General features: G+C 40.5%; 1 protein-coding gene across 4 annotated transcripts in view; it reads right to left on the reverse strand.

Annotated features, from left to right (window-relative positions):
* Nucleotides 1-27,450, reverse strand: part of NRP2 (neuropilin 2) — a 221,456-nt gene that overhangs the window by 100,370 nt on the left and 93,636 nt on the right. For all 4 annotated transcript variants that reach the window (XM_068245004.1, XM_068245003.1, XM_068245005.1 and 1 more), the window contains exon 7: nt 20,828-20,983. In XM_068245004.1, the coding sequence (XP_068101105.1) occupies nt 20,828-20,983 (156 nt within the window). The remainder of the gene's footprint in view (nt 1-20,827; nt 20,984-27,450) is intronic.

Here is a 27,450-nt window from a genome sequence, read left to right on the forward strand (position 1 = left end):
GGGATTCGGGGGGTCAGGGACCCTCGTTTAGCCGCAGGATAGCGGCGGTTTAGCAGGGGCACACATGCCCGTGCTAGCTATGAGCTCTGAAGTGAGATTTATTCTCGCTTCAGAGTCTCTTTAACCTATCCACTTGATTATTATTATTAGTTATTGTATTTATAAAGCGCCAACATATTATGCAGCGCTGTAATGATTTAAACCCCTCCCTGATGCTTAACCATAATCTCTGCTGAAGCATAACTTGCTTCTTGATGCCTAACCATAACCTTCCCTCCCTCCAGTATAAGCCCCTTCTGATGCCTACACTAACCTGCTCCCCAACAAAACCCCTGTCCTGATGTCTAACATATACGTATGATCCCTAACACTAACCTGCTGCCTAACCTGTCCATGTTTGTGTCCACATCCACTACCAATTCACTTTAAAGAATGGTGCTGTTAAGGAGGCTGACACAAAATCATGCTGACAACATGTTTTCAAACTGTATGTAGCAGGAATGGTACCACTGAAATGTACTGGACATGTCTTCACTGGGTAAAGATGATAAGATATATACTGTAACTGACACTAAAATCCGGTATGTCAGAACCTTAGACTGTTGTCTACTCATAATGTTTAATTTGCACTTGTGATGTGAGGTCCACTTTAACATTTATGAGGACAGATCTTAGATCTAAAGCTAACACCACAGCAATAAAGCAGCAACCAGACGCCTAGTCTTAGCATGAAACAAAGATGAGGCTGGAGAAGTAAATGAGATAGATGAACAGAATACTAATGACTTAATTACACTTGCATTGTTCAAATATTGTATTTAGAAACTACCTTCCCTTTCTTTCCTCTTACAATTTTCATTGTGAAAAGCCTCTGAGCAGTTTCTTCAAGGTTTCCAAATCTCTAGCATACATTATTTCTGAATACAGAGTGCAGCTATTTTCCAGGTAAAAGCAATAAGTGTTAGTACCCAGACAGGCACCAATTGTACATACTACAAGGTCACCATCCGCAGGACAGACAGACATGTCATTCATAGGTACATCCCTAGCTGGGGAAGCAATGCACAGCTCTTTGTTTTCTGAAGGGAATCCTGGGTCACATGACTGTTAATGGCTGCATCAAATATGAAAATTGTGCAAATAATGGCTCAGTCACCAATTCACCTTTACAAACAATGAGAATCCAGGAGGGTAGACTAGGAATTTAAAATGTAACTCAATTTTTTTTACCTTTACTAAATAAATCTGTAAAACAAACAGCATACCAATGCTGTACAAGCTGTTTTTTAAAAAAAAATACATTTTCATTTCAATTTCCAAACAACCATAATTGCATGCATCCCTAGGCATGGTCCTTTCACTGAGCTTTGCAAGCGTGGGTTTGGTTCTCTTACTACAAACATGGAATTGAGCAGACACCCACTCCCATTTGGAATTTGCTGTTAGGAAATATTTGTAAAGCTCTTGTTTATTTATGTATGTGTGACAGAACAAGATAAGAATCATCTGAATGTGCATTTGCTGATATCCTTAGAGTCAAAGCCCATACACACGCTAGATTAAAGTCGGCTGAGGTGGTCGACAATCTCTGCAGATAATGCACAGCAACCCATGACTGCCAGGTGAATCAACTTGGCCGAGTGATGGCCAATAAGCCTTGTTCTCACTGCTTGCCCCACCCTCTGTGTAACGTCCATCTGTCCTTATCAGTCCCCCCCCCCCCCCCCACACACACACACAAACAAACACAAACACACACATAGTAAGTGAATCTGGGCAAAATCAATCTAGTTTGTGTACAGGCCTTTAGTCTGGAGTGGATTATATTTTTCCAACAAAACTGAAACTCCATGTAAAAAGGAGTCTTCTATTAAGTAGAATGTGTGACTTAGAGCTAGCTCCAAGATAATAAATCAAGTATTCTACAGGGTGGGCCATTTATATGGATACACCTTATCTATGGATAAACCCCATATACCACACCATACCATACATTTTTTTTTGTTCCAATAGTCTTGGATGGATCTATCCAATGTGGGTTAGTGTCAGACCAATAGTGGTGGTTTTGTTTGTTAACTTAACTATTCACATAAAATGGTGTATCCATATAAATGGCCATATTAAGGGTATCCATATAAATGGCCCACCCTGTACATCACTGCAAGTAAGGTGGTGGATACAATAAATGTGCCACAAAGAATTTGAGAAACAATGGCAACTTTCACCCAACACAAATTTCAGCAATGCAAATGAAAGTAGGCACACGGCAACATTTAAAATACACTTTGTTCTCTGTACTCCAAAAGCAACAACTATTGCATTTGGGGTAGGTCTCGCTCAGGTGTCACCATGTGACACACAAATTACCAAGAGAGCAACAGTGGCCATATTTAATTTCCCATCACCCCTGCATTACAGTACAGATCACTTGTCTACATGAGGAGGTGGAATTTTGTAGTTTGCAGGCAGTAGGTGGAGAGCAACTTTAAGACCTCAACTTTGGTTACAGAGCAGTACCAGGCAAGTGGTGTCTTATGCCCTAATGATAAGGCACAGACCTGCAGCAGGCACAGTTACACAAAAGAGTTTTCAAATTGAAAACTTCAGCTCCAAAAGTAACATTTATCATTTATCCCAATTAACACAAGTGCTTTCAGGATCTGCCCTGTTTACATTTAAGTTTAGTTCATCCTTAAAAGCTGGACTTATTTTGGCTGGTGGGGTATATCTGCCAAGTTTAGAGCCTATTCCACTATTTCCGAATCTGCAACATTTCCTGCATGCCATCTGCATGGCGAAATGCAGCTGTACTGCGGTACGATTCTGGATGGCATGCTGCAGTTTCCCACAGCATGCACCTGAATACCTATACCTGTGCATGGCATGGCTAAGCAATTTGGGCTGTGGCTTCGCGACCAAATTGTAAATGGCCACGGCACCTATTGGAATTAAGACAGTTTATAGAAGCTATGGAATAAATATGAAAAAGGTAACAATTTACCGCTTCAAACTCCCATTCACTATTTGCAACCTTTATGTGGACTTCCACTCTGATGGGTTTGAAATATTATTTTGCCATTTTTGTGCTATTTAGTGCCTTTTTTTGAGCTATTTGTGTATTTGTAACTGCACCTATAGGCCTTTTGTAGGATTAGCCGTCTCCTCCTTCTATAAATATATACAGAGAGTGGGTGACGGAGAAAGTTCCTCAGAAGTCAGTGTACTAACAGGATTAGACTTTCAATACTTTATCTGAGAGGAATTTAAGGATTGAAGTAGAATAATATTATAAAAAATGATTCAACTGGAAAGGCTGTGAAAAATGAGATGAGTGTTTAAGCACCAGTCCCACCTGCAATAACAACTGCTCTGTTCTAATTTACTACAAAATGTCGTTTAATAATAGAATTGGCTGATCAATTCAAATTTTGTGTGCATCCATGCATGTTGCTAAATGAAACTAGTGTTTGTACTGAATTATAAGTAGGGCTGAAAATCTGGTGTAGTTTCTCATGTCACTAGGCAATTTTAGAAATTATCACTTTCAAACCAGGCCGTGCATGATCTAATGGGCATCATGGGAAACATTAGCTGGCACCTCATGAATCCCTGTGAAAGCGCCACGTATAAGGAACAGCTCCCTCATTCGGAGAAAAACTACCTTATTCTAAAGCTAAATCCTCCAGTCCTTCTTTTGGCCATAAATCTTCCTAACTTACCACAGAATACACAAATCTATATAGATGATTTTGAACAAATGCACATTTATGATGTTTTTAAACTAAAATAAGCAGAATTTCTTTTTTTTTATAACTGTCCCACGGATTGGACTACAGCTTGTCCCTAAAAAGGAAGCATGCTGCTTGAGCATGTTTTAGAGCTTAGTCACATAGGGGGCATGCAGTGGCTGTGCTTTATACTGCAATGCATGGCCACCTGCATTGCTGCCTTGCTGCAGTGATGTGCAGTACACAGAAATGTGTACAGCAATATGGTGATGCATTGCATGGTAGTGCCCTGCGGCAGTGGGCTTTTTATTTTTCACACAGATTTCTCACTACACAGTGGGATGCAAAAGTTTGGGCAACGTTGTTAATTGTCATGATTTTCATGTATAAATCGTTGGTTGTTATGACCTGAATATAATTAAAAATCTGTGGTGTGGTGAGTTAAAGAGAGCTGTCCATGCTCGGAGCCATCAAACCTGAATGAGCTGTTTTGTAAAGAGGAATGGTCCAAAATACCTTCAACCAGAATCCGGACTCTCATTGGAACCTACAGGAAGCATCTAGGGGCTGTAATGTCTGCAAAAGGAGCATTTACTAAATATTGATTTCATTTATTTTTTGTGGTGCCCAAATTTATGCACCTGCCTAATTTTGTTTAAACAATTATGGTGCACTTTCTGTAAATGCAATAAACTTAATTCTACTTCTCAAATATCACTGTGTGTGTGTCTCCTATATGATATATTTAACTGACACCTGCCTAATTTTGTTTAAACAATTATGGTGCACTTTCTGTAAATGCAATAAACTTAATTCTACTTCTCAAATATCACTGTGTGTGTGTCTCCTATATGATATATTTAACTGACATTTTTTATCGTAACAACCATTGATTTATACAGGAAAATCATGGCGATTAACATAGTTGCCCAAACTTTTGCATCCCACTGTATGTACTGTGTGGTTTACTCTACTATGCCACACAGAGTGCGAAAGACCCTAAAAATCCCTAGCTCAGCCTTTTAAATTTTACAATGCATATGAAAGTAAATCAGCAGTGTTTTGTGAATTGTATGTCTGTATTTGTTGCAACTAGTATACTACCTGGCTAGAACTACCTGAACGTCCACTTCTTCAGATGACAATGCAATTTTACTGGATAGAAAGTTGCCCAGACTCCTCCCCATCCCATAACCCCCCCACATGAGGTAGTTAAAAAAGTGGTACAAGTCAGAATTTTCCCGTCAGCACTGGTCATCTGACCCCTACCACCCATTTGCTCTGCTAGTAAAAGATTAACTTTTTGTGGACAGAACTGCAGCTACAGCAGAGTATCATATTATTATGAATCTGCTATAGCTGCAGTTTTAGTTACAAATAGTTACTATCTAAGCAGCACAGGGGTGATGATGATAACTCTGTGCTCAGAAGTGTGGATTGTTCCCTCGCGTAGGAACACCCTCTAATTTTGCTGCTGCAAGTTTTTTGTGAATGAATCCTAAAGCCTTGTACTCACGAGGCACAAATGTTGCAAGTCGCGGAATGAAAAAAAAAAAAGCAGCGACAGCTCGTCGCCAGGTCCCTCTGTGCTGCAGCCGTACACACGGCGCACAGAGGGAGACAGATTCGGCGGAAGCTGTCGCCGAAGGTCCCTCCCCCCCGCCGGAAGCTCCGCTCACTCTGTGTGGGTTGCTGTCGCTAGTCCACATACACACGACGGACTAGCGACAGTTGCGGCGAAGTTGCGGCGACAGCTGTTGCAGGCAGTTGACCAAGTCAATCGCCTGCAACAGCTCTGAGTAGCGACGGTTCGGGGGCGCGCACGTCATACACACGGGCGACCTATCGCCGCAACACACGCGTGCCACGTGGTTGCGGCGACAGCCGTAGCACGTGTGTATGGGCCATTAAGACACAAGACTTTTCCAAAATGAATTTATTTCTGTAATTCACATGGTTTCCAATGTCCTTTTCTAATCATAAACAATCTGTGAGGATAAACTGAAGTTTTAAGCATAGATAAAGCATGTTTCCTACAGCACTGCAACTCTGGCCTTTCCAATATAACAATTTACCACTTAATACCGATAGGCTATAAATGACACTGGGACCATGGGTTTGGCAAGGTAAATGTGTCTTAACATATTGCAATTAAAAAGAAAATTGCCATTCTTACCCATCTGATATATTATATACGGTACTTTTACAGATTTTGCAGTTACGGCACTTAATATTTGAAACATGCAACCAAAGTGTTCATACCTATGGTAGCATTAGAGTAACCCAGATTTGACTATCACTGCTTTCTGGGCATGATCAAAGTTGCCATCAGTGCCTTTTCTAAGGGTAACTTTCATGTGAGTTTATGCTTGATAAATATTCAGTAATGCTGTAATTACCATGGAAACATCATTTTTTTTCTTCAAGCAGCAGAAGAAAATATACTCTTACAGATTTCTTGTCATACTGAGGGTAAAATTCCCATGTGTGCATATGGATATAAGGATAACATTTGTGGAACCCAGTGTATCTAACTAAGCAAGAGAAGTACACACTTGAAAATGTTGACAATTATTTCTTGTATGTTTTCTTACAGCAGGGATAACAAAACAAAGGCAAATAATACTATGAAAACAAGTGTATGTTGGTTGTTCATCATGTATCAGACAACAACTCGTTTACAACTGGAAAGCACACTATCACACATAAATTGTTGCCCAGTGCTGAGAAAATTATATTTTCCGTATAACTGTCTGCTTGATGGCCAGTGATGTAAATGAGCCACAGAGCAACCTTTACATTGGGCTCCCACAAGCACTGTTTACATTACAATTGATGCGGAGCACCAAAGTCTGCCAAGAACATCCACAGTGTCAGAGAGGTGTAAGCAGGGGAGGGGAACAGTTTGCTAAACATTACCAGTACACAGGTGATCACAACCAGCACAGCACCAGCAAAGATATAACACAGCGTTTGAATGAGGACCTCTGGTGGGCTTCTGTGGTCCAGGGGTAGTGGTGTGATTGTTGCGTAATATGTTGGCGCTTTATAAATACAATAAATAATAATAATAATATTTTCTGCATTCCTACTGTCATAATAGGAATAACAAAACCTCTAGCTGATAGTTCATGTTTATTCATGGCAATGTGCAAGTCTGTAAGTGTTTTTATAAAAACAAAAAAAGTATTTTGGTGTTTGGATTGTTCCTAGTACCAAACTAATATGTATAGGTCCATACTCATGACGCTTATTTCCTGAAAATTTTTCTGACAACCGGTGATACTTTATGCGACGAGTGATCGTTTCTGCGATCTCAGGACATGGGTAGAGGCACACAATCATGCAAATGTTGTTTAGGGTCGCACAGTGATAGCGACCATCACAGAAGATCAGATCTTTAACTAAGATCCTTGATAACTCAACACCAAACACCGCGGTCGCTTGACTTCCCATTCGCGCCCCTCGAGTAACTTCATGTGAATGTGCAGGCCGGAAGATAGATCGTGGAACGCTTGTCATGAGGGGGATGTGGCTGGATCCATCTCTGTCAGGTGATGAGTATTAAGTCTGACATCTTATGGTCCAGTAAAACATATTAATTTTAGAAAGATTTGATAATTTTGATGGATTCTGTCCATGCGCTTTTTAAGACATTTATCAATATCATTTATTCAGAGCAGGGGTCCGTCTGGGGTGATGGAAGAATAATCTGAACAGTACTGTAAATGTGTTTTGTACTTCACTGAGCAGTAAAAAAAAGAAAACGAAAAATGGCACTTTCAGTCAATTTCCATAACATTTTGGCTAAGGTCAGAGCAAAATCAAAGGGGCAGTGGGGGGCATCAGTGGGGGGCATCAGTTGATATTCACTGACTGGTATTTCAGTCTGAAGTTTCCAATCTCTGGAAAGATCAGGCTGTTATTGGCACGGATATGACTGAATGGGCTGAAAAATGTTAATACATTTATATTGATAGAATTTCAAAGTATACATGGTTTAAATTAAGCGCCCTTCACGTAATATTTTAGTCTACATGCTTTGTCCAATTGATGTTAGGCTCATCATGACTGACACAGGTAAGGTAATGAAAAAAACTGGCTGACTGCACACTGCAGAGGTTCAGTAAGTGAGAAGTACATTGGGAAGCATACATTTGATCTGAATTTTACAAAAGTAGAGACACTGAGTTCTTCTTCCTGCCAAAAAACATCCCCGGCAACAGAGACGTCTGTTCGAAGGCTTCTCTCTTGATATCTGCACATACAGCCTTGAGAACTCATTAAGCAGGCATCCCCTCTTGTGTTTAGTATGCTGTATTAGTACCACTGACAGAAGGAAGGGAATTCATTTGTAGTTCTTGCATTGTACATTAGGTATTTCTGCTTTACCATCCCATAGAATTAAAAGGTTACACAGAGGTTTTACATCACTTTTTATTATGGCCATTAGTTTCATGTAACAAAAAAACAAACACATTTGCCACCAAATACTAGTGGAAATGTCTGAGGCTAAAATTCATAGAAGACTCCATTTGAAATCCCCACACTGGCATTCGGATTTGGTGGTAGAATTCTTAAATCACCCTCTCACACCAGACTTGACGGATATAATATCCACAGAACAAGGCTCTACGCTTAATTACATTCTTCACTTCAGTGAATATTACAGCCTTTCCCTGTAGACCAATCAATACATGTGTGCACTGCCGTTTCTGTGAAGTGCGACTGTAAAAGAACTTCTCCATTAACACATGCCTAGCACTTCCTATGTTACCAGTGTGACTTGTTATTCCTTGCATGGAAACTTTTGCCAATGGAGAGCTGTCAGAAAGATGAACATGCTAAGGAAATGTCATCGCTAAATATGGAAGAGAAATTACAGAAAACTAAGCAACTGAAAATCTCTAGACCGGCTCAGCTATGAGCTATGTTTGCATTTACTTCAGACCCATTTTACACTTGCATAGATAAACACATGGCCAAATGTGTACTTTCCAGTGCCCAAGGCCCCCTGCTACCAACTGTGTCCCCCACAAAAGCATTCAGTCTAAAAACCTCACTGGTTTGCAGGAAGAAAGGTCTGTTTTAGTGATTTGAGTGTAGGTGTGGAACAGTGGAATTTAGCAAGGCTATTGAGTTAAAAAGAAAAAAAAAAAGATGCACCCATGCATATTGAAATGTTGCTTTCATTGTTGTGCCTTTTTCAGACGTAACGCTTTTACTGATTATTTTACTGATTGCTAACATGATACAATAATTTACTGCCTAGGTTCTCAACAGGTGGTACTTGTACCCCTAGGGGTACTTTGGCTGAGTTTAGGAGGTACTTCGACTTTTCTTAATCTATTACATTACGTTTTTGGATTTAAAATATGCCGATTGATGCATAAATAACCCTATAATCCTAATCCTAAATGAGACTGAATAAGTTTGTTTTAGCTAATTAAAAGCATAAAGAAGTGTTTTAAAATAATGCATATGCAAATATTGAGTGCTCCTAAGAAATATGTATGAATCAAGGGGTACTTGAGATGTCGCTATTTAAAATAGTGCAGTACTCCACAAACCCTGCCTCTCCTAAGGGGTTAGTGGTGGAATAATTTGGGGAAACACCACTACCTATAAAATAAGCCAGCAAGGGGTTAAGCTTGAGCATAAAGGCTGCTGATTAGTGATGGAGCGACATCAAATTTTGTGCAAATTTACCGTAACTGTTTGCAAACCGGCCTTTGGCAGTGGGCTCCATAGACTTTAAAGCGGAATATAACCCTGCATTTCAACTTTGCTCTAAAACATTATTTACAGCATATTATATGCAAAAAGCATTTTTTTTACTAGACCAGCATTGGAAGGGTTAAACAGAGAGGTTTAAAGTTCCGTGGAGAGATATACAGAAGTTCAGATTGTTACATTCTATTTAGTTAAATGTACCTATTGAGAAATGTTACACACTCTTTGGCTGTCCTCCAGCTCCTTCTCAGTCAGAGAGAGTGAGTCACATTCAACACTTAGATACATTTATGTAAACAAAATGTATCTATGTCAGCTTCGGCTGTGTCTGCAGAAATCTCCAGGAACTTTAAAGCCCTGCGTAACCCTTCCAATGCTGGTCTAGTAAAAAAAAAAAATGCTGGTTGCATATAATATACTGTAAATAATGTTTTAGAGCAAAGTTGAAATGCAGGGTTATATTCCGCTTTAATGGCAGGCGAACGTCTAAAACAGGCCGCAGACTTCATTGGTTAATAGTAAATCCCCCCCGAACATGCTAGACACACCAAATTTGCAATGAAGGACAGTGGGAACAAGAGAGAACATACCCTGCAAATTTGGTGTTTCTAGCACATATGGGGGCTTTTCTATTAACCACTAAAGTCCTCAGCCATTGACTTTAAAGAAACGCTATCAAACCAAGTGTTCTAAAATGACAATGTACAATTAATGTTTAAGTAGCTGTGTAAACATTTTCATACTTTTCAGGTTAAATATCAGAGGCAAAAGCTTTATTTCATTGAGTGTAGATTTTAGCTATGTTTGGAATGTCTCATTTGCAAATGTATGAATATCCGCAGTCTGAAATGCTAAGAACAGTGTAATATTGAAGTAGAGTTATATTTATTTATTTATTTATTTGTTGTATTTATAAAGCGCCAACATATTACGCAGCTCTGGACAATATGAAAACAAAAGCCTGTCCGGTATAAGGTTTTACACACACAATTGCAAATGTTTATGTTGCACATAAGATACATTTCCTCTGCTCTCTGTGAGAGAAAGCGCTGACAGAGGTGCTCAGTGTGGTTTTGATGCTGTTAAGCTGTATGCTCCTTTTTGATTGGCCTGATGAGGCGGGATTGAGCCCATGAAACGCGTTGCCTATTTTTACTGTGGAGTATAAATAAATTGTTGTGCCTATTTTTACTGTGGAGTATAAATAAATTGTTGTTTGACTGTTGATGCCACAGTCCTTCCTTTGTTTGTTTTGTCTGCATGGATGGGATAGGCCCACCACTGCCCCATCGGTTCTAAGCTCGTTTAAGTGACTTTTATTCTATTGGCGCCTCTGGAAAGCTTCTACATACTGACTGTCTCTGACTGAGCTCTCTGCACATACAGGGCTAACAGATGCACTGTGAGGGAATTCCTCCTCCCCTCATGGCTTAGTCTGCCATCAGATTACAGCAGACTGCCGTCAGAAAAGTGTCAAAGGAATTAGATAACAGTAAACAAAGATATAAGCATTCAAATGTATACACCAGTACTTAGCAGCACTTCTCAAATATTTCCTATCTCAATTGAAAAAAACATGTTAATCTATAGTGTTCCTTTAATGTAAAAAATGTGAACGCAAATTAAAAAAATAAATAAAATTGTGTTAAATGCGAACAGTGAACAGCCCAAGTTCACCATGAACTGTCCACCAGCGAACTGTTTGGGCCATCTCTAATGCTGATGTCATAAATTTCTCTAGTGGAAAAAAACCTTATCTCTTTTTGTTTAAGATTTCCAAGTCCGCGGATGAGAGAAGAAGTGGAGTGCTCAAGTCATTAGCAGTCTGACCAGCTATACTGTCTGACAGCTGGAGTTCTAAAGTGGAGCTGATATTCCTGTGAAAATGTTTTGTGCAGGAAATCTTATTACAGGATCAGAAGTTCTTCTCTATACAACTCTGGCACTAAACTGAAGCTTGTAAGTCCAGGGATCATCAAGAGATAGCACTGTCTCATCGCACACAAGGAAGTAAGGAAGATGCAGGGATGCTCTGGAATTCAGGCTGTGTGTACAGCAAAGCAGGGTGGATTCAGAACCAGGAGAGATGATTTACTTTGAAATGTGGCCTCTTATCTCTACCTAAGTCCTGCCACCCTTCTGCATTTTCAGCCATGGCCTTTGTGGCCTTTCCAGAAATCCGGCCCTGGAGAAGCACATTTCATAGCCTGTCCTATTCTAAAAATGATCTGTTTAACCAGTTGTAACAGGAAACCATTGGGAAATGTTGAAAAAGGTGGCCATACACATATAAACTTCAATACCTGGAACTGCCCCTGCCTAAGGGAGCAGCGATCTCCTATTGGTACATGCTCGCCAAGAGATGGATCATAGAACACGTGGTGAAGCAACAAACAAGTGTTCCCCTATCCAACTCCCAATTGTGGGTACATGCGACAGCACAGGACAGGTGCAAATGCGAGTTCAAATGAGTGTGGCACTTTGAATGGGAGTTGATGGGAATCGCTGGAGATCTGTACGAGTTGATTGCCATAATTACTGCACGCCACGAAAGATTGCTCCTCTAGTCGCGCAGTACTCATACTCATATCGTGAAATCTTGGAAAGGATCGCTTATTGAAGAAAAGGTCGCACATCGTGGGAAAAAAAACACAACAAAAATTGCGTCATGGGTGCTTGCCTTAAGTTAGATTTTTATAGCCAATCACTACTGTATTATCCTGCAGTGAGAGACATCTGCTCCTCTGTCTCCTTCTCTTGTCTTCACAAACCTGCACTGCAACACATGACAGGATCATTTCTTGGTTTCCTCTGCATCATTACTGTGAGGAACATAGCTTCACACATTGCTCAACGGAGCAAGTTATGCATGAAAAGGCATCTGTTATCAAACTATCTGAAGGATGTGGTTTGTAAAGCTGTGTACATATGTAAGATAACAGTCAGGCCCTGCAAACCCCATTCCAGATATTATCTGTGTTAATAGCGCAATGATCTCTGTACAGAAATGCACACTCAGCTTTGCTAAGTGATATGTGTGATAGGAGGCAAAGCAGAGGGAAGAGAGAGCAGGTGGCCCTCCACTGTAGGGAATACAACAGAATTCCATCAAAATAACAATTCAGCCTACAGTACACAATTGCTGTTCCCCAAGCAGTGGTGGTCGCAGCATATGGGAAGATACCTGAACAGACATCAGACTTTCACCTAAGCAATTGCTTCAGGTAGCAGTGTCTGTAAGAGGCTACAGTTCTCCAACACTGCTTCAGAAATCATACAATAAATGAGCTGCTTACCCAACTAAATGACTGAAATCCTACCTCTTCAGACATTGTTCATTTTTGTACCAGAATGTTTTGTTGGCTTGTGGGTAGGCTTACAATTAGAGGAAACTTTGCAGGTGGTTCAATTAAAGTTGTGGGAAATACTGGTACACCTATTAATATGGAGGAGGGAAACTGTAATTAGGGGCATTGTTGGTCCCTGCTGCCTTTGCTTCCAGGAGGATGGCTAAAATATCTATTAGCTTGTATTCAAAATTTACAAATGCATATGGGCATACATTTATACCGCAATGGATGGCAGTTTCTAACCAATCAGTTAAATTAATCAAATACACCCTACAGGAAAGCACACAAAAACAGATAGAAAAATATACAACTATGTTTTAGAAATGTACTGAAGCACAACACATTAATGGGAACTTCAGACATCTTTCTACACAATATCTGATGTCTTTGCATATTTTAAAATAAAAAATATTTAGCCCCCCCCCCCCCCCCCCCTTGACATGCTGCCAAAGCAAGGTACCGGGTGCAGTGCTAATCGTATTGGGAGCTAACAAGCCTTTTTCTCTCTTCCTCTCTTTGCAGGACTCTCCAGAAAGGGGAAGGGTTTCCAGGGGAAGAAACACAGGACTCATGTAGCAGAGCCCCTGGACAGCTTACAGTGGTATTTACATAACATCCCACCCCCTTCCCCTGGCCCCCTCCTGAATATTTTTTTTCCTAATAGATAAGAATGCTCAGGGTCACACAGTGTCTCAGTGAGACAAACACTTGTGTAGGTGTGCACTCTCACAGCTAATAACCATCTTCAAAAAGAGGGACTGGAGAAAGGAGCTGGCATGCCAACCAGTATATGGATAGACAGCTTACCTATAAATTACAACATCTAAAAAGTAAAATAATACATGTATTCCTTTATTTTCATTAGAGTAGTAATATGCATCATGTCTTATGTAATTGATTTTCATTTTTTTTTATTCGGGTCCACTTTAAGTGGCGAGTTATATCCCACCTGTCCATTACTCTCCACATTCACCTGTTTCTGTGAAGATTTAATCATATGGCTGCCGAAAATACATGTTGATGCTGTAAAGAAATAATTAATGTTTCTATGGAAATGTATTATATGTGTATTATAAGTAGCCATACACAGACTGAAGTTCCCAGCAATGGCAATTATTTTGTTTAAATCTGCTGGTAATCGGTACACAGCCACCTCACCAGTGCATAAACTTCTGATCAGTTCTGGTCAGCTCATTTTCCAGAATCACGATTGGAAGTGGTTGGGCAGAGAGTTGATCAACTATTTTGGTCTTGTTCTGCAGTAAAAAAAACTACCAGGACAGTGGTTCAATCAATTGTTGCAATGTGATGTTCCAATTGCTATGCCACAGTCGATTTTTCATTTGCACAGGCCACTATTGACCTATGCCTGTCCATTAATAAATATTTCAAATATTTTGACTATTATATTTGCCAGTGTGCTAGCGCCCGAGGTCACCCATATTATGAAAGATTAATAATTTTCCATCCTTAGACACGTATTTTCACATTTATATTTTCCTCTGCTAGGAAAGTGCATTTAAACTCTGAATTCTTCTTCCAGCTGGCAGTGTGCCCACCATTCAGGCAGCAGGGAGTAATTCAGAGATGTCTTTAATGGCCTGACACATATATAGACTTGTATACATTTATTTAAATGCCTGCCTCTTTTGTGGCGCTGAGTCAAGATGCGGCAGATATGACAAATCTTCTTGGCAAGACTGCCTAGATCATAATACTGCAGTGATCCGCCATGATGCCTACCAAAGGTCTCTTGCATTAAATAATCCCTTTTCTTGCTGATATTCTTTTTTCAGCTAATATATGTATGCTGACATTGCATTTTCCTGAGTCACTCTAAGAGTTAATGGCATCTGCAATGGAAAATCTACTTTATAACTTTGTATGCATTCGCTGCAGTGTCTGGCTAGTACAGAATACTAACAATGTCCTATATCTAATCACGCTGTCTTATAGATAATATGGGCTCTTATATGTAACTGGATAATCAGAGCACTAGAATAGCGGTTGTTTAGCTTGTTCATGTTGTCATTTTATGCACACACCATCAATAAGGCATAAGGTATGATGTAAGAATAGTACAACAACAAAAAATTAGCACCATTGTCAATGGCATCCAATTAGGCTTGCAAAAGAAAATAGTCTATACAATCTAATAAGCTTGCTAAAGGTAACATTTGCACTATGTCTGTTTCAGTTTTCACAAATGAGCTCCATAGTAACTAGATGTGCGGTTTGCTTGTAACTTTGTATTTATCACAGTGACAACTTCATACTGCCCACGTATTGAACCATAGCAGAGCTGCTGGTTAGCTGTTAATGTACTATAGTTTGTCAAATGTTGAAACCGTCTGCAGTGCATTGTATTACTTTGTGTATGATGTGTGTATCCCATGTGTATTAGGAAATGGGGTGTTGTGACCCTGATCAAATACCTCATTCTTGCTGAATGTTTGTATTCTACTGCTGGTAAGAAAACAGGGGTTAACCATCCCATGGGATCATGCTACACACACTGAACATACTATACTTCCTTCCAAAAGCTACAGATGGTAGCAGCAGACGGAAGACTCAATACATCTCTGCCAAGTTTGATTGCTGTAACAGATCCTATTTCCCTGACAAGCTGCATTCCTCTTACTTTGTACTGATCACCCTTGAACATTTCTTTTATATAATATAAATCACTAACACAGATCCTTTATTGAAGCGTTTACCCAATCCAATCAAATTTAAATATATTCCAAGCATCCGTTCACTGTCTGGTACTAATTTCCAGTAGTTAACGATGCCCATTGTTTTACACAGCACCACGCAAGCAGTTCTGTATTGGGTAGCCCATGTAGGACTGTCTGCTGTTGCCTTATACTTCAGATGCGTGTTTGCCCCAAAGAGATTGTTTTGGCAGTGTAGATATATGAGCATACTTATATACTCACACAGATTAGAGAAGGAGAAGACAGCTATTACCGCTTCAGGCCAATCATTCATCTCTGTATAGCGCTTTGAAGTATATAGTACCCAACACGGTACAGCAGCTCATTTTCATTTAGCCTACTACATTTTCTACTATCCAAGCAAGATTTAGCATTATATACATAAGCCTAGAGATGACAGGTTTTAATATGTCAATTTTTGCTATCATAAGACATGTAAAGCCAGTGAAAATATGCTCACAGTGCCCGGTGATGTCCTATGTCAGTGCTTCTTGTCATTTGTTTTTATTAACAGCAAGAAGCTTGGTTTACTAATGTACTTCCAGGTGTGGAACATAAGTAATCCTGCAAATATAGCTTGAATTTGTAAAAGAAATAAAAATGCTTTTGTATTGAGTGGTGAAACTTTGCTATCATCATCTGGGTCATATTGCTTCACAGTGAGGGCTAAAGACATGCTAATGAATAAGAATTTTGTCTGATTTAAAGCAAACCTGGTGCGAAAAAAGTATGATTTAATGAACTGTATGTGTAGTAAGGATAATGAATAGAACATAAGTAGCAAAGAACAGAGACTTATATTTTTATTTTCAGTTATATAGCTTTTTGAAATAACACTGTCACAGTTGCAGTTTTAAAACCACACTCTGTTTTTCAAGCTATAAAACAAAGCAGAAATAATGACCCTTTGAACTTCCCTGCAATAAAACCTTATCTCACGCTGTCTCTCACTGTTTCTTGGCTGTTTACATGTCTTAGAAAACAAGACTGTATTCAACCAAGTTGGGTGGAACAGCTCAGTGAAGCTTTGCATAGATAACAACTGAAGTTTTTTTTTAACTTTTACTATACTGGAAAACAGTATGAAATTATTTTCTTTGCTACTAATGTTCTACTTCTTAGCTGTGCTATACATACAATTCATTATCTCATAAGTTTATTTTAGATTTAGGTTTGCTTTAAGTAATGTAGACAAATCCGCAATAAGGAGGTCTCTAAATGATTCTAGCCTATTTACAGTATTTAACAAAGTGCTTGCTGTACATACAAGCATATGATTGCAGCTATACTACTGCTAGTCCACTGTGCTTCCAGCAACACTTGATATTGTCAAATATGACTCAGGTAAAGTTAATCAATTTTTGCCAAATATTAATTATTTTTAATAGATCCAGGTTGGCAGGATCACTTATGATCTCCAGTTAAGAAGATATCAGTGGAAGTTAAAGAGCAGATCTCAGTGGATCTCAGTGGAGGTACAGCTGCTTTGTCACTACTAAGGGCAGCACCGTGCTGAAGAGGTTAGCACTCTCGCCTTGAAGCGCTGGGTCTCCGGTTACGAATGCCAGCCAGGGCGCTATCTGTATGGAGTTTGTATGTTCTCCCCATGTCTGCTTAGGTTTCCTTCATGCACTCTGGTTTCCTCCCTCTTCCCAAAAACAAACAAATAAGTTAATTGGTTTCCCCCTAAAACTGGCCCTAGAATACGATACATACACTATATGATACATACATAGACATATGACTATGGTATGCGTTAGATTGTGAGCCCTTCTGAGGAACAGTTAAGTGACAAGACAATATACTCTATACAGTGCTGCTATATACAGTAAATACTAAATAATAATACTAACATTCCAGAAATCCCCCAACTTTCTCTCAGAAATATTCACAAGCCATAGGAATTCCATAAGCACTTTTCTACAATTAAAATGAAATTTGCCCTCTTACTTGCCTAGATTCCTTATTGAGCTGACAACAATTGCACCACACTCAGCTCTCCCTGACATATGGAGATTTGTATTACATGTATACAGTGGCAAAGTTAAGCTTCTGTTTGAGTAAAAAGGAGGAAGATTCAGGATGACAGCTACACTGACTGTAAGCAGCAGAACACATTTTTTTTTCTTTTCACTCCTGGTGAAAAGGATATGATGCAACCATGCACAATGGCTGCTACCAACACTAACTGTGCTGTAAACTTGAAGGGACTTTTTCATACATATATGAAATTGCTTCGGGACACAAGCAGGAAATATAAATATATAGGGAACAAGTAGCTGAGAGACAGGCTTTCTTAAATGTTATATCAGACTATAATTCTACAGATATGGGGCTTGATTCACTGCGCTAAGACTTAGTGTGCGCAAACCACGGCGTTAGGTGGTTTGTGCCCACACATTGGATACAGCCTAGCGCAGCGTGCATCGCGGGCAATAGTGTGCGGTGCGACAATAACGTTGCACCCGCTGCCCCTTAAAAATCGCACACAGTCAGTGGCGTAACTAGAAATCACTGGGCCCACCTGCAAAACTTTGGATGGGGCCCCCTTCTGCCAGATCCCCCCCCAACAGCGCTGTACACAAGACCCTGCTGAACAGTGAGCACTGAATAACGACAAACACTAAATGTCTACAAATCTTTTTAGGATTCCTTGTCAGTGGCAGATGCAGTCATTAGAACAATTGTGGGAAAGCAGAAAGTTTTTTTCTCTCCTTGCTCTTAGTTGTCGGTCTCTCAGGACGGGGCCCCCTGTGGCTTCTGGCCCCCCCTGCAGCTGCATCCCTTGCCTATGTCTATTGTTACACCCCTGCACACAGTGCGACGAAAACGGCGCATTGTGTGCCAGTTAAGCAGCGCTTTGATGCACCGCTTCGGGGGCACCCGATGCGCCGTTATCGTCGCACCAGGTGCAACGTTTAAGGGGCAGCGGGTGCGACGTTATCGTCGCACCGCACACTAATATAGGCGCACCCGCGCTGCGTGCAGTGAGCGGGGCTGCGCGCAAAGTAGGTTTGCGTGCACTAGCGGCAAAAAGGGGCTTTTAACACCGGCGCTAACACTTAGCGCTGGTTAGTGAATCAAAATTTGTTGTGCCTCCTGGGCCTCTACTTAAAAACTTTGCACTTTATATAGTTAGATAGTTTGGTTGAAAAAATACATCCATCCATCAAATTTAACCAGGAAAATAATGTTTTTTTCAGTTTGTATCAGTTTTATTTGTACAACACACACACAACCAATATATTGTAAAGTTGTTCCTAAATGATTTCATGAGACCCTTTAGGTGGACAAAATAACATGCCTAGTTACCAAAGCTGCTTTTTCCTAGGAAAGACTATACATATGAACCATAAAGTTATTGCTATAAGATCTCCTGCCAGTGAAATTGGTTGCAGAAGTCTTGCTCTCTGTTTCAGGCCTCACTAGTTCCTGAACAGGAGCTTCATGTGGTTTTGTGATTGTTTTCACAGCATGCAGATGGAAAGAGCATAAATTCTCCACAAATTCCATTCAGGGAAGAGACACAACTATGGGAAAACATTTTCTACTTGACTTACTGTGAAGAACTGTATGGCAGAACAGAAATACATGGACTGCTTTGCTCTACAGACACATTCTAGAAACTCTGACAAGTCTCCAAGTCAGTCAGTGTCTTTTGTTGACAGATCAGTGACACAGGGAAGTGCAAATGGATTCATTTGGAGTCAATTTGTAACAGCTGCTCTAAATATGAGTTTAGAGAGGAATTTAAGTGTGATATAACCCTGCAATAAATGAGTCAGCAGCAAAAACCCGGTGGTCATCTAAACTGCCCATGTCGCATATCAAGACTTTATTGGTTTAATGAAAAGTCCATGTGGGTGGATGGATGCGGCTGAGATATCAAAACTTCATGCCATTCAGCAAGTACTGTCCACTGGGACCCAGTTACTTTCATGTGCTCTGCTCAGTCTGTCAGCATCATTGCGCTCAGTAGTAACATCTTACTGTCTTTACATTATTTACCTCCCGGGACTATGAACATCTGCTGAAGATGTTTATTCAATCACCAGCCATGGTGATGCCAACTGAAATGCTATTCCAAATACCTTACCCTGCAGTACAGAGAAAAAAAAACCACCACAGTATGTAAACTAGCTCATCATATATCTCAGAAAATGCAGCTCCAGACTTTCATAAACTATGATGTGGCACAGAAGACTCCTTTTGGAAGCAATACAAAGTTGATCATAAAATGAATGCAACTATGCTGTATTCTTCCTACATTCTTTCTAATTTGACATGTTACCATACCACATCAATAATGTGAAACTACAGCTCTTCTTGTAGAAAGTGTAACAGCACACATCATTAAGATTTCCTAATTTAAAGCTATGTACAGATAGTTATTGTTATTATTTCAGGTGGCAGTACACTGTTCTTAGGGATGCCTGTACATCCTGTCACCCGAAATGGTCATAAACTTTCATTTTCGAGTGACTGTCTATTATCTGTGCAAGCATCCTCCAACATGTGCTACAGCAATCCTCTGAATTGCATCCTGTCAGTAGGACACTTCCTGCCTGCCCACCCTCTCCATAGGACAGAACACAATGATTGGCAAAGAGCTGAAGAAGCATGTCTGGATGAGGATTGCTGGTTAATGTTTACCCAATCCAGCTTTAAGTATAAGAATTTACAAATCACACTATGAAAGTCCTTTTAAACTCACTCCGTGATACAGTGTTGAAATTATATTTTTAGTAATTTTTATAAACATGGTATAAGCACAGGAATAATTCACAGAGTTCTCTTTTAATCTATCTACCAACATCAAATAATATTCAAACCTTCAGAGCACAGCCACACTACTGCATTTTTATACCTATAGTAGCAGACATACCTGCGTATTCAGCCATCATGGGATTGGCTGGTTATTTCGTATGGAGAGGCAATCAGATTGCCATATCTTGGAAGATTGCAAATACAAAAGTCAGCGACAACCCAGTATGGCTGATCAGTTTTCCTCCAGAGGATGGTCAAGTAGGAGTGGCTGGGTGCCCTAACACATTTGTGAGATATGGCTTCTAACTAGTAACTGTCTGACAGTGCCTTGAAGGCATGAGCGATGAGAAAAGAAAAGCTATTTGCAAATCTTCTTCATCTGTTATATATTTGGTATACACTGACTTGACCATCTTATATTTGAAAATTATATTTTCTTATATATATATATCTGTTACTATCATTATTGCCTGAGATTTTTCTACTGCTAAAATACCTGTAAAAACAGCTAGCTGTTGACATTTTATCTCACCTTCTGGTTTTTGCCATGACGAAACATCATCCAGTCCTCCCCGTTGGTACTAACTTCCAGTTTGTATGAATTAACATAATAGGCAGTCTGTGTTTCCTTTGAGATAGCACCTTGGGTTGCCACAGCTGTCAGCAGAGTCAAGAACCGGAGATCAACCTGTAGGTATATTAATGATAACAATAAACTTAGTATTTTGGCGTTACAAGCAATCTTCTAGTAAGCGTCTGACAGCTTAACTCCCAGGCGAGACCATCCACACTGCTTCCTCTGACAACTGCATCTTTCTAGAGTGTGCAGCAATCCTTACTAAGAAATGGAGCACAGCTCTGCAGCACCACATGGCAGTAAGCATCAGGTCCTCGGTCGTATTATCAAAGAGTTGAATTGAGGACAAATGTTCACACTGAAATAATTTATTGAATGTCTGACAGCGTGCACAAGGTTCAAAACAAAAAAGAGGTACCACTGAAGGGAGGAAAACAACATCAGCTACTATGCTTAGTTTTTATTTTTATAATCAGGGTTTTTATTTTATTTTTTTTAAAGAGTTCTCCTTCACACAAATGTCTTCCTAGACCTGACTATGTACTGAGCTGCAGAGCTGGGCTCCTAGACTAGCTGATGGCAATTGAACTACTAACTGGTCAGGAACTTAGAACTTAGCAATTTCTTGCACCACTTGCCCTTATGAGCTGAAACCTTCTCAGAGTGATTCAGCAAGTGTCTCTCCCCTTGGAGTGGGAATGAAGATGTAGTCCAAGCAGGTTCCCCTCCCACAGAGCCTGAAGCTGACTTACTGAACTCATGGGCTTGCAGTTACAGTATGTGATCAAAATCTCAAGGCAGGAGTTTTTATCAAGCAGCTCCATTTCAGGGAAAACCTGAGTACTAGAAAGTATTTTAAGATCGGTGCTTGGAGGCAGGCTTTTTAGTAGCAATATACCCTGTCACAGTACTCACGTGCCCAGAAATGGATTAAGATGTAATGGGGCCCTTGGCAAGGTAGCCGAACTGGAGAAAGGTTGAAGAAGGTGGCTGGTGGACCCCTTGACACCCACTAGGCCCAAAGCACCTGCCTAGGTTGCCTTGCCTGGTGGATGATCCTGCTCTGTACATGCCCAATGATCATCAGCTCAGCTAATAATAATTTCTTCATATAATATAAACAGCTGTTGGATGGTGCATTAGACTTCAGAACAAATTGCCCATCATGCCTGCTTATTCTGACATCTTCAGGATTTCTGAGCTAGTCAGTTACAGCTGTCATGTTTACTTATCCCTGTAATAGTTCTACATGGACTTTTGGGCAGCAACAAGTCACAATTCCATACAGCAATACAAATGCTGCAGCCCTGGCTTATCCCATAAACAAATGCTAGCACATGCATAGCCATAGATGTAGGCATCTCTTTAGATAAATTGCTGCTGATGTGAGGTAGTAGGCACGCTATGCAGTTCTGACTTTTTATTTGAAATTAAAAAAAAAAATCAATGCAGTAACAGCCTAAGACACTTTGCATTTTGCTTGGTGGCTTCTTTTCCCTGCCAGATTACTAATGTGGAATAAATTATCTCAGTATTTGGCAGCTGGACACAGCCCTGCTGAGACAATGTTCCATCCCCTTGGAACCATAGGTGGGACTATGAAATGCCTCTACATTTATAGCTTGACCTTCATAACATAGGAGGTGGAAGGGTTGGCAGATGGCAGTAGACGTTACACCGTAGGTTTTATTTTCATTGATGAAATGTTAAATCCCCTCCCTACTGCTATTCAGGAAACTGTCTTAGCTAAAGGTTACAGTTCCACACCGTAGACTAGTACAACGTTTAATGTAAATGAGCTTTGGTGTTAAAAATCACTGACAAGTCTGTATGACATCCTTTAGGATTACTGACTACTAATTTAAAATATATTTATTTTCTCATGAGCAGCACTTCCAGCTCCTGAAAAGGGTAAGTTACAGCAAAATGCAGCTATAGAATAGAGCCTTGTGTAATGAGGAGGTCACAAAATGCAGAGGGGGAGGCACATTAGAGCTAAATTATGCTGGAAGCATTATTGACAGCTACTTTGCACTCAAGTAGAAAATACATTTGTTCCATTTCCTCTTTCCTGGGGCAAAAAAAATAATATCTCAACATTGTCTCGTGTGAGAGATTTCATCAAGCACACTTCTGTATTGTAAACTCCAAGGTGTATTATTATTTGTCTCACACTTCGGCGTACCACAGCCTGGCTCAGGAGGAGTTAGACTTTTCTCTTGTACACTAAATCTCCGTTATACTTGGCTCACATCCTAAGGGAGCGGACTGGTGACGGGGTGATTTAAAGAGCTGCAGCCTGTTTCTGCAGAGGATCAATTCATTACGGCACTCCCACCAGCCTTAGCATTATGCCTCCTGACTAACAATTAATCCTGAGCCTGGTGCAGTGAGATCCACTTAAGAGGGCTACCTTCCCAATGCAAAGCAACGGCTTCCAAAACGCTGTCTTATAAGCGATTCAAATGAGCCCTTGACAGCAGCCCAGCGTGATGCATCAATATACCTGATTTAAACCAGTTCACTAGACATTGCAGCATAAGCTTCTTCCCTCATCTATTGGCATCACTTCACAAATGATTCATACAGCAGCATTGCAGGTGTCGGATACAGCTTTCTTGCACAGTAAAATATTATACGGATTTACAGACAAGACTAGGCTTTTTGTTTATACTAAATGAATCTGTTTTGACACAATAATAATAAAAAAGGGGCTAGACATTTATCTCTGTGATAAAAAAGGAAAAAATGCATACATTTAAGCTGCAACTCAACTAAGTAAGAGTTTGATAAAAGATTGTGAAGTAGCAGTAGTGGGCCCAAAGCTACAAGTGTTCTTTCTTTTTCTGTCCATAGTGGTTCAGTTGCAACCATAAAGGAAATATATAGTTTTTGTTTATTTCGTAAAGATCAGGTGTTAAAGCAGGAGTGTCCAACTCAAATACAATACACTGGGACCAAGTTGCAGGCCAACCTCAATGTCTAGTGGCCACCTCCCTCCCTTATAAAGTCCCCTTGTGTCTAATGGCCTCCCTCCCCATACAGTTCCCTCGTGTCTAGTGCCCCACCTATAAACTTCTCTGGATTCTAGTGGCCATCCTCCCTCCACTATACAATTCCCTGGTGTCTAGTGCCCCGTCTCCCTCCCCTATATATGTCCCTGGTGTCTAGTGCCCCGTCTCCCTCCCTTATACAGTTCCCTGTCTACTGGCCCCCTTTCATATTCCTATACAGTTTCCTAGTGTTTAGTGCTTTCCCCCTCCCTCTCCCATATGGCTTCCCTGGTGATCTAGGGCTTTATCTCCAATATAGCTTCCCTGTTGGTCTAGAGTGAGCCAAACACAATGCAAAGTGTAGAAACCACTTGCGGAGCAAACTTGATGACTCTGTGGGCGAGATTTGGTCCACAGGCCAAAATTTGACATGTATGTGTTAAAGCGGAACTGAAAGGTTAAAAACCTGGGGCTTCTGCCAGCCCCTTGCAGCCTTCCTGTCCCGTGCCGGTCCTCTTCGATCCTCTGTTCTCCTGCCACCAGCTTCTCTCGGTTCTGTCGAAGCAGCAACTGCGCCTGTGCGCCCCAGGCCACCCATAGCTTTCTTCAAATTCCCGCCCGCTATAGCATCCTGCGCTATTAGCACAGGATGCTATTGCGGGCTGGAACACAAAGAAAGCTATGCGTGGCTCGGAGCATGCAGGCGCAGTTGCTGTGAATGTACAAGTCGATTGTATGACCACCGAACCGAAAGTAGTTGGTGGCGGGAGAACGGAGTATCGTGGAGGACCGCCATGGGGCAGGAGGCAGGCAAGGGGCTGGAAGAAGCCCCAGGTAAATAAAACACTTTGGTTTTTTAACCTTTAAGTTCCGCTTTAAAAGAACCATCGTCTAGTTTCTATCCATTGCTCTTTAATTATATTTGCCATTTTCAGTCAGCAGATAGAGCTCTCAAGGAAATAGACCCATTGTGCTGCTGTGTTGTTATTTCATGGATGGCTCTGCAGTCTTTCACTTTCAGAGGTATTAAAGCACAATATCAGATATATTGACAGGAAAGTACCCGATTACATATCATTTTGGAATAGGGGTGGTCAGGTAGGAAAAACTGGGAGGAGGAAATATCAGTGCTATAAGCTTATGTTATAGAGAGGCACTTGTTCCTCACGGAATGTGGTTGTTATTTGTCTCTTTCTCAGATTTATCATTACTTGTCTAGATTCTTGAGGACTCATAGGTGATGTGTTATTGAACACTATCCATGCAAAGGGAGGCAGTTAAGACGTCTTAATTATTCAAGGCTCAAAAATGCCATTAGATGTGCTTGTGCTGCATAGAGGTGCAAATGACATGTGGATAAAAGGCATGTGGACTAACAAGGTACATAAAATTTCATGCACCAAAGCTTTAGTTATAGTTCCAAGGCATATTAATGATAACGTACATATTTTGATATGGTGGCAAGAAGTGGAATAGATTAAGAGGGGAGAGGGAAAGTAAATAGAGAGGCGGGCAGGTTTGAAGTCAGGAATGAAGGTGAAGGGCATTGTGCTCCACTGAAGAGAAGAAATGTGGCTTATTGGAGAAGAAATGGAATGCATCCCTGTGTAGCTTAGATTTACCTGAAGTTCCTGGGGCTTCAGGAAGCAGTGGGGTATTAGCAGGCCTCACATGAGTAAATCAACTCATGCTCAGCTTGGCAGTGACAGAGGAGGAGGTCTTTGCCATGAGGCACATGTCAGAGGTCGGTCGGTTTCAGGTGTGGGATAGGCATTGTCAGTGAGATGGCTCCTCCACTCTTTTCAGATGTTTAAGAATTGTATTTTTTATAGTGTTTTGTGTATCATTAGTGCTTAAGTAGGATGTATTTTATTACTTATGCTGGGCATACATGTCGCGTTTATGCGCCGGAATCGAGCCGCTGGCTCGATGCCGGCGCATCCCCGCTCGTCCGCACGGGTGCGTGGATCGATTCCCGCAGGCACTTCCTTATCAGCGCTTCGGTTTTTTGCATTGTCCTCCCGCGGGGATCGAGCGCGGAATCGATCCGCCGCAGTGATCGGAAAGGTTGAATATTATCAATCGAGCCATCGATGGCTCGATTGATAACAACTGTCGCGCCGTGTATGCCCAGCATTAAAGTGAACCTCCAGACCAAAAATTTACTCAGCAGCACTGAAAAGGCTTAGTGTTTCTTTAACAGGTTCACAGCATCAGAACTTTGTTTTTCATGTCCAAGCCTAATTTTTAGCTGCTTAGGGCATTTTTCCCCTAACGCTCTGCAAACCATGATGGGATTTCTGATGTTGTTGTTCTCGTTGCCTAGCAGCTGGCAGGGGTGATCAGGACACAGGACAGTTGGAACTGTGTCTCCCTGCCATCTCCTTTCAACCAAAAAGATGGCTGCCCTCATGAAATCACAAACCTTTGCCTCTTCTTTTAAAACAGGGTGGTTAAGATTATATTACCTGTCTATTTTAATTAACATAACTAATGTAACTGACAGTATGTTTGTTTAGGCTGAAGTTTCTCTTTAAACGAGATGCTGTAGAAATGTTAGTTAATTTCACAATTATCATTTTCTTCAAAGGGGTAGGGTAAGGGTAAGCCTTAGAGCTTGGTGGAAAATGGGTCCTTGTAAGGGAAGATATATCATTATTCTTCAGTCAGTGGTGTAAATTAGGTGTTGGATTACAAAATATGATATGTTTGTCCCTCTATGTCAGTTTAGGCTTCACCAGAAGGAGTTAAATATTTTCAGTTTGGCAGTCATTTGAATTGGTGACTTCCCAAATACTGTTTAATCTTGGACTTGTTTTTACAAACAAATCTATTATAACTGCATTCCTGCAATGCGTGCTGGAAGTGACATTGATGCATAAAACATCAAAGTTAATCATGAAAACATATTTTGAGTGCTTTTTTTGGCTTGTACTGTACTAAAAAGTTATTGTGAGGAAAAAGACAGAAAGCCATAAGGCAATCTAACACCTTAGGAGGGTTATGTGCATCAGGGCCAGTATGACTCTAGAAGGCCTTGATTGGCCAGGGCAACCAAAATAACATTTTGAACACAACTAGTAATTTGTAAAGCTTTATACACAAGGATTGTTTGTGATTGTTGTAGTCAAAAATCTAGATAGTGTACAGGCATCCACTGGTGTCACTGAAAAGACACAGTCCTTCGCCTTACTTCATGCTGGATCAATAATGACTGATGGCTATTACTGTTGCAGGAGCTTCCTTTGAAGTCCTGTAGGGAGACACTGCTCACTCGTTCAGAATAGGTTGTCCAGACAACAGCCAATAGAACAGAACAGGTTGCCCAGCCAACAGCCAAGCACCGTTTCTGTATAGTAATAATCCCCCAACTATCTCTACCAATCGTCTCAGGTGACAATAATTTAAAGTATATATGTGGCTCTACAGTTTCAAACTACCTTTTTTTCAAAGTATGTGCAGTTTGATAGAATTGAGCTATATTGTGTATGTTTTATTGATACACAATAGGCTGTATGCTGGTCAGAAGTCATTCTCTCTGACTACTTTGTTTTAAAGCAGTTCCAAGATGGAAAACTAACTATA

The sequence above is a fragment of the Hyperolius riggenbachi genome, chromosome 7 (genome assembly GCF_040937935.1).
Source record: "Hyperolius riggenbachi isolate aHypRig1 chromosome 7, aHypRig1.pri, whole genome shotgun sequence".
In the NCBI taxonomy this organism is placed as follows: domain Eukaryota; kingdom Metazoa; phylum Chordata; class Amphibia; order Anura; family Hyperoliidae; genus Hyperolius; species Hyperolius riggenbachi.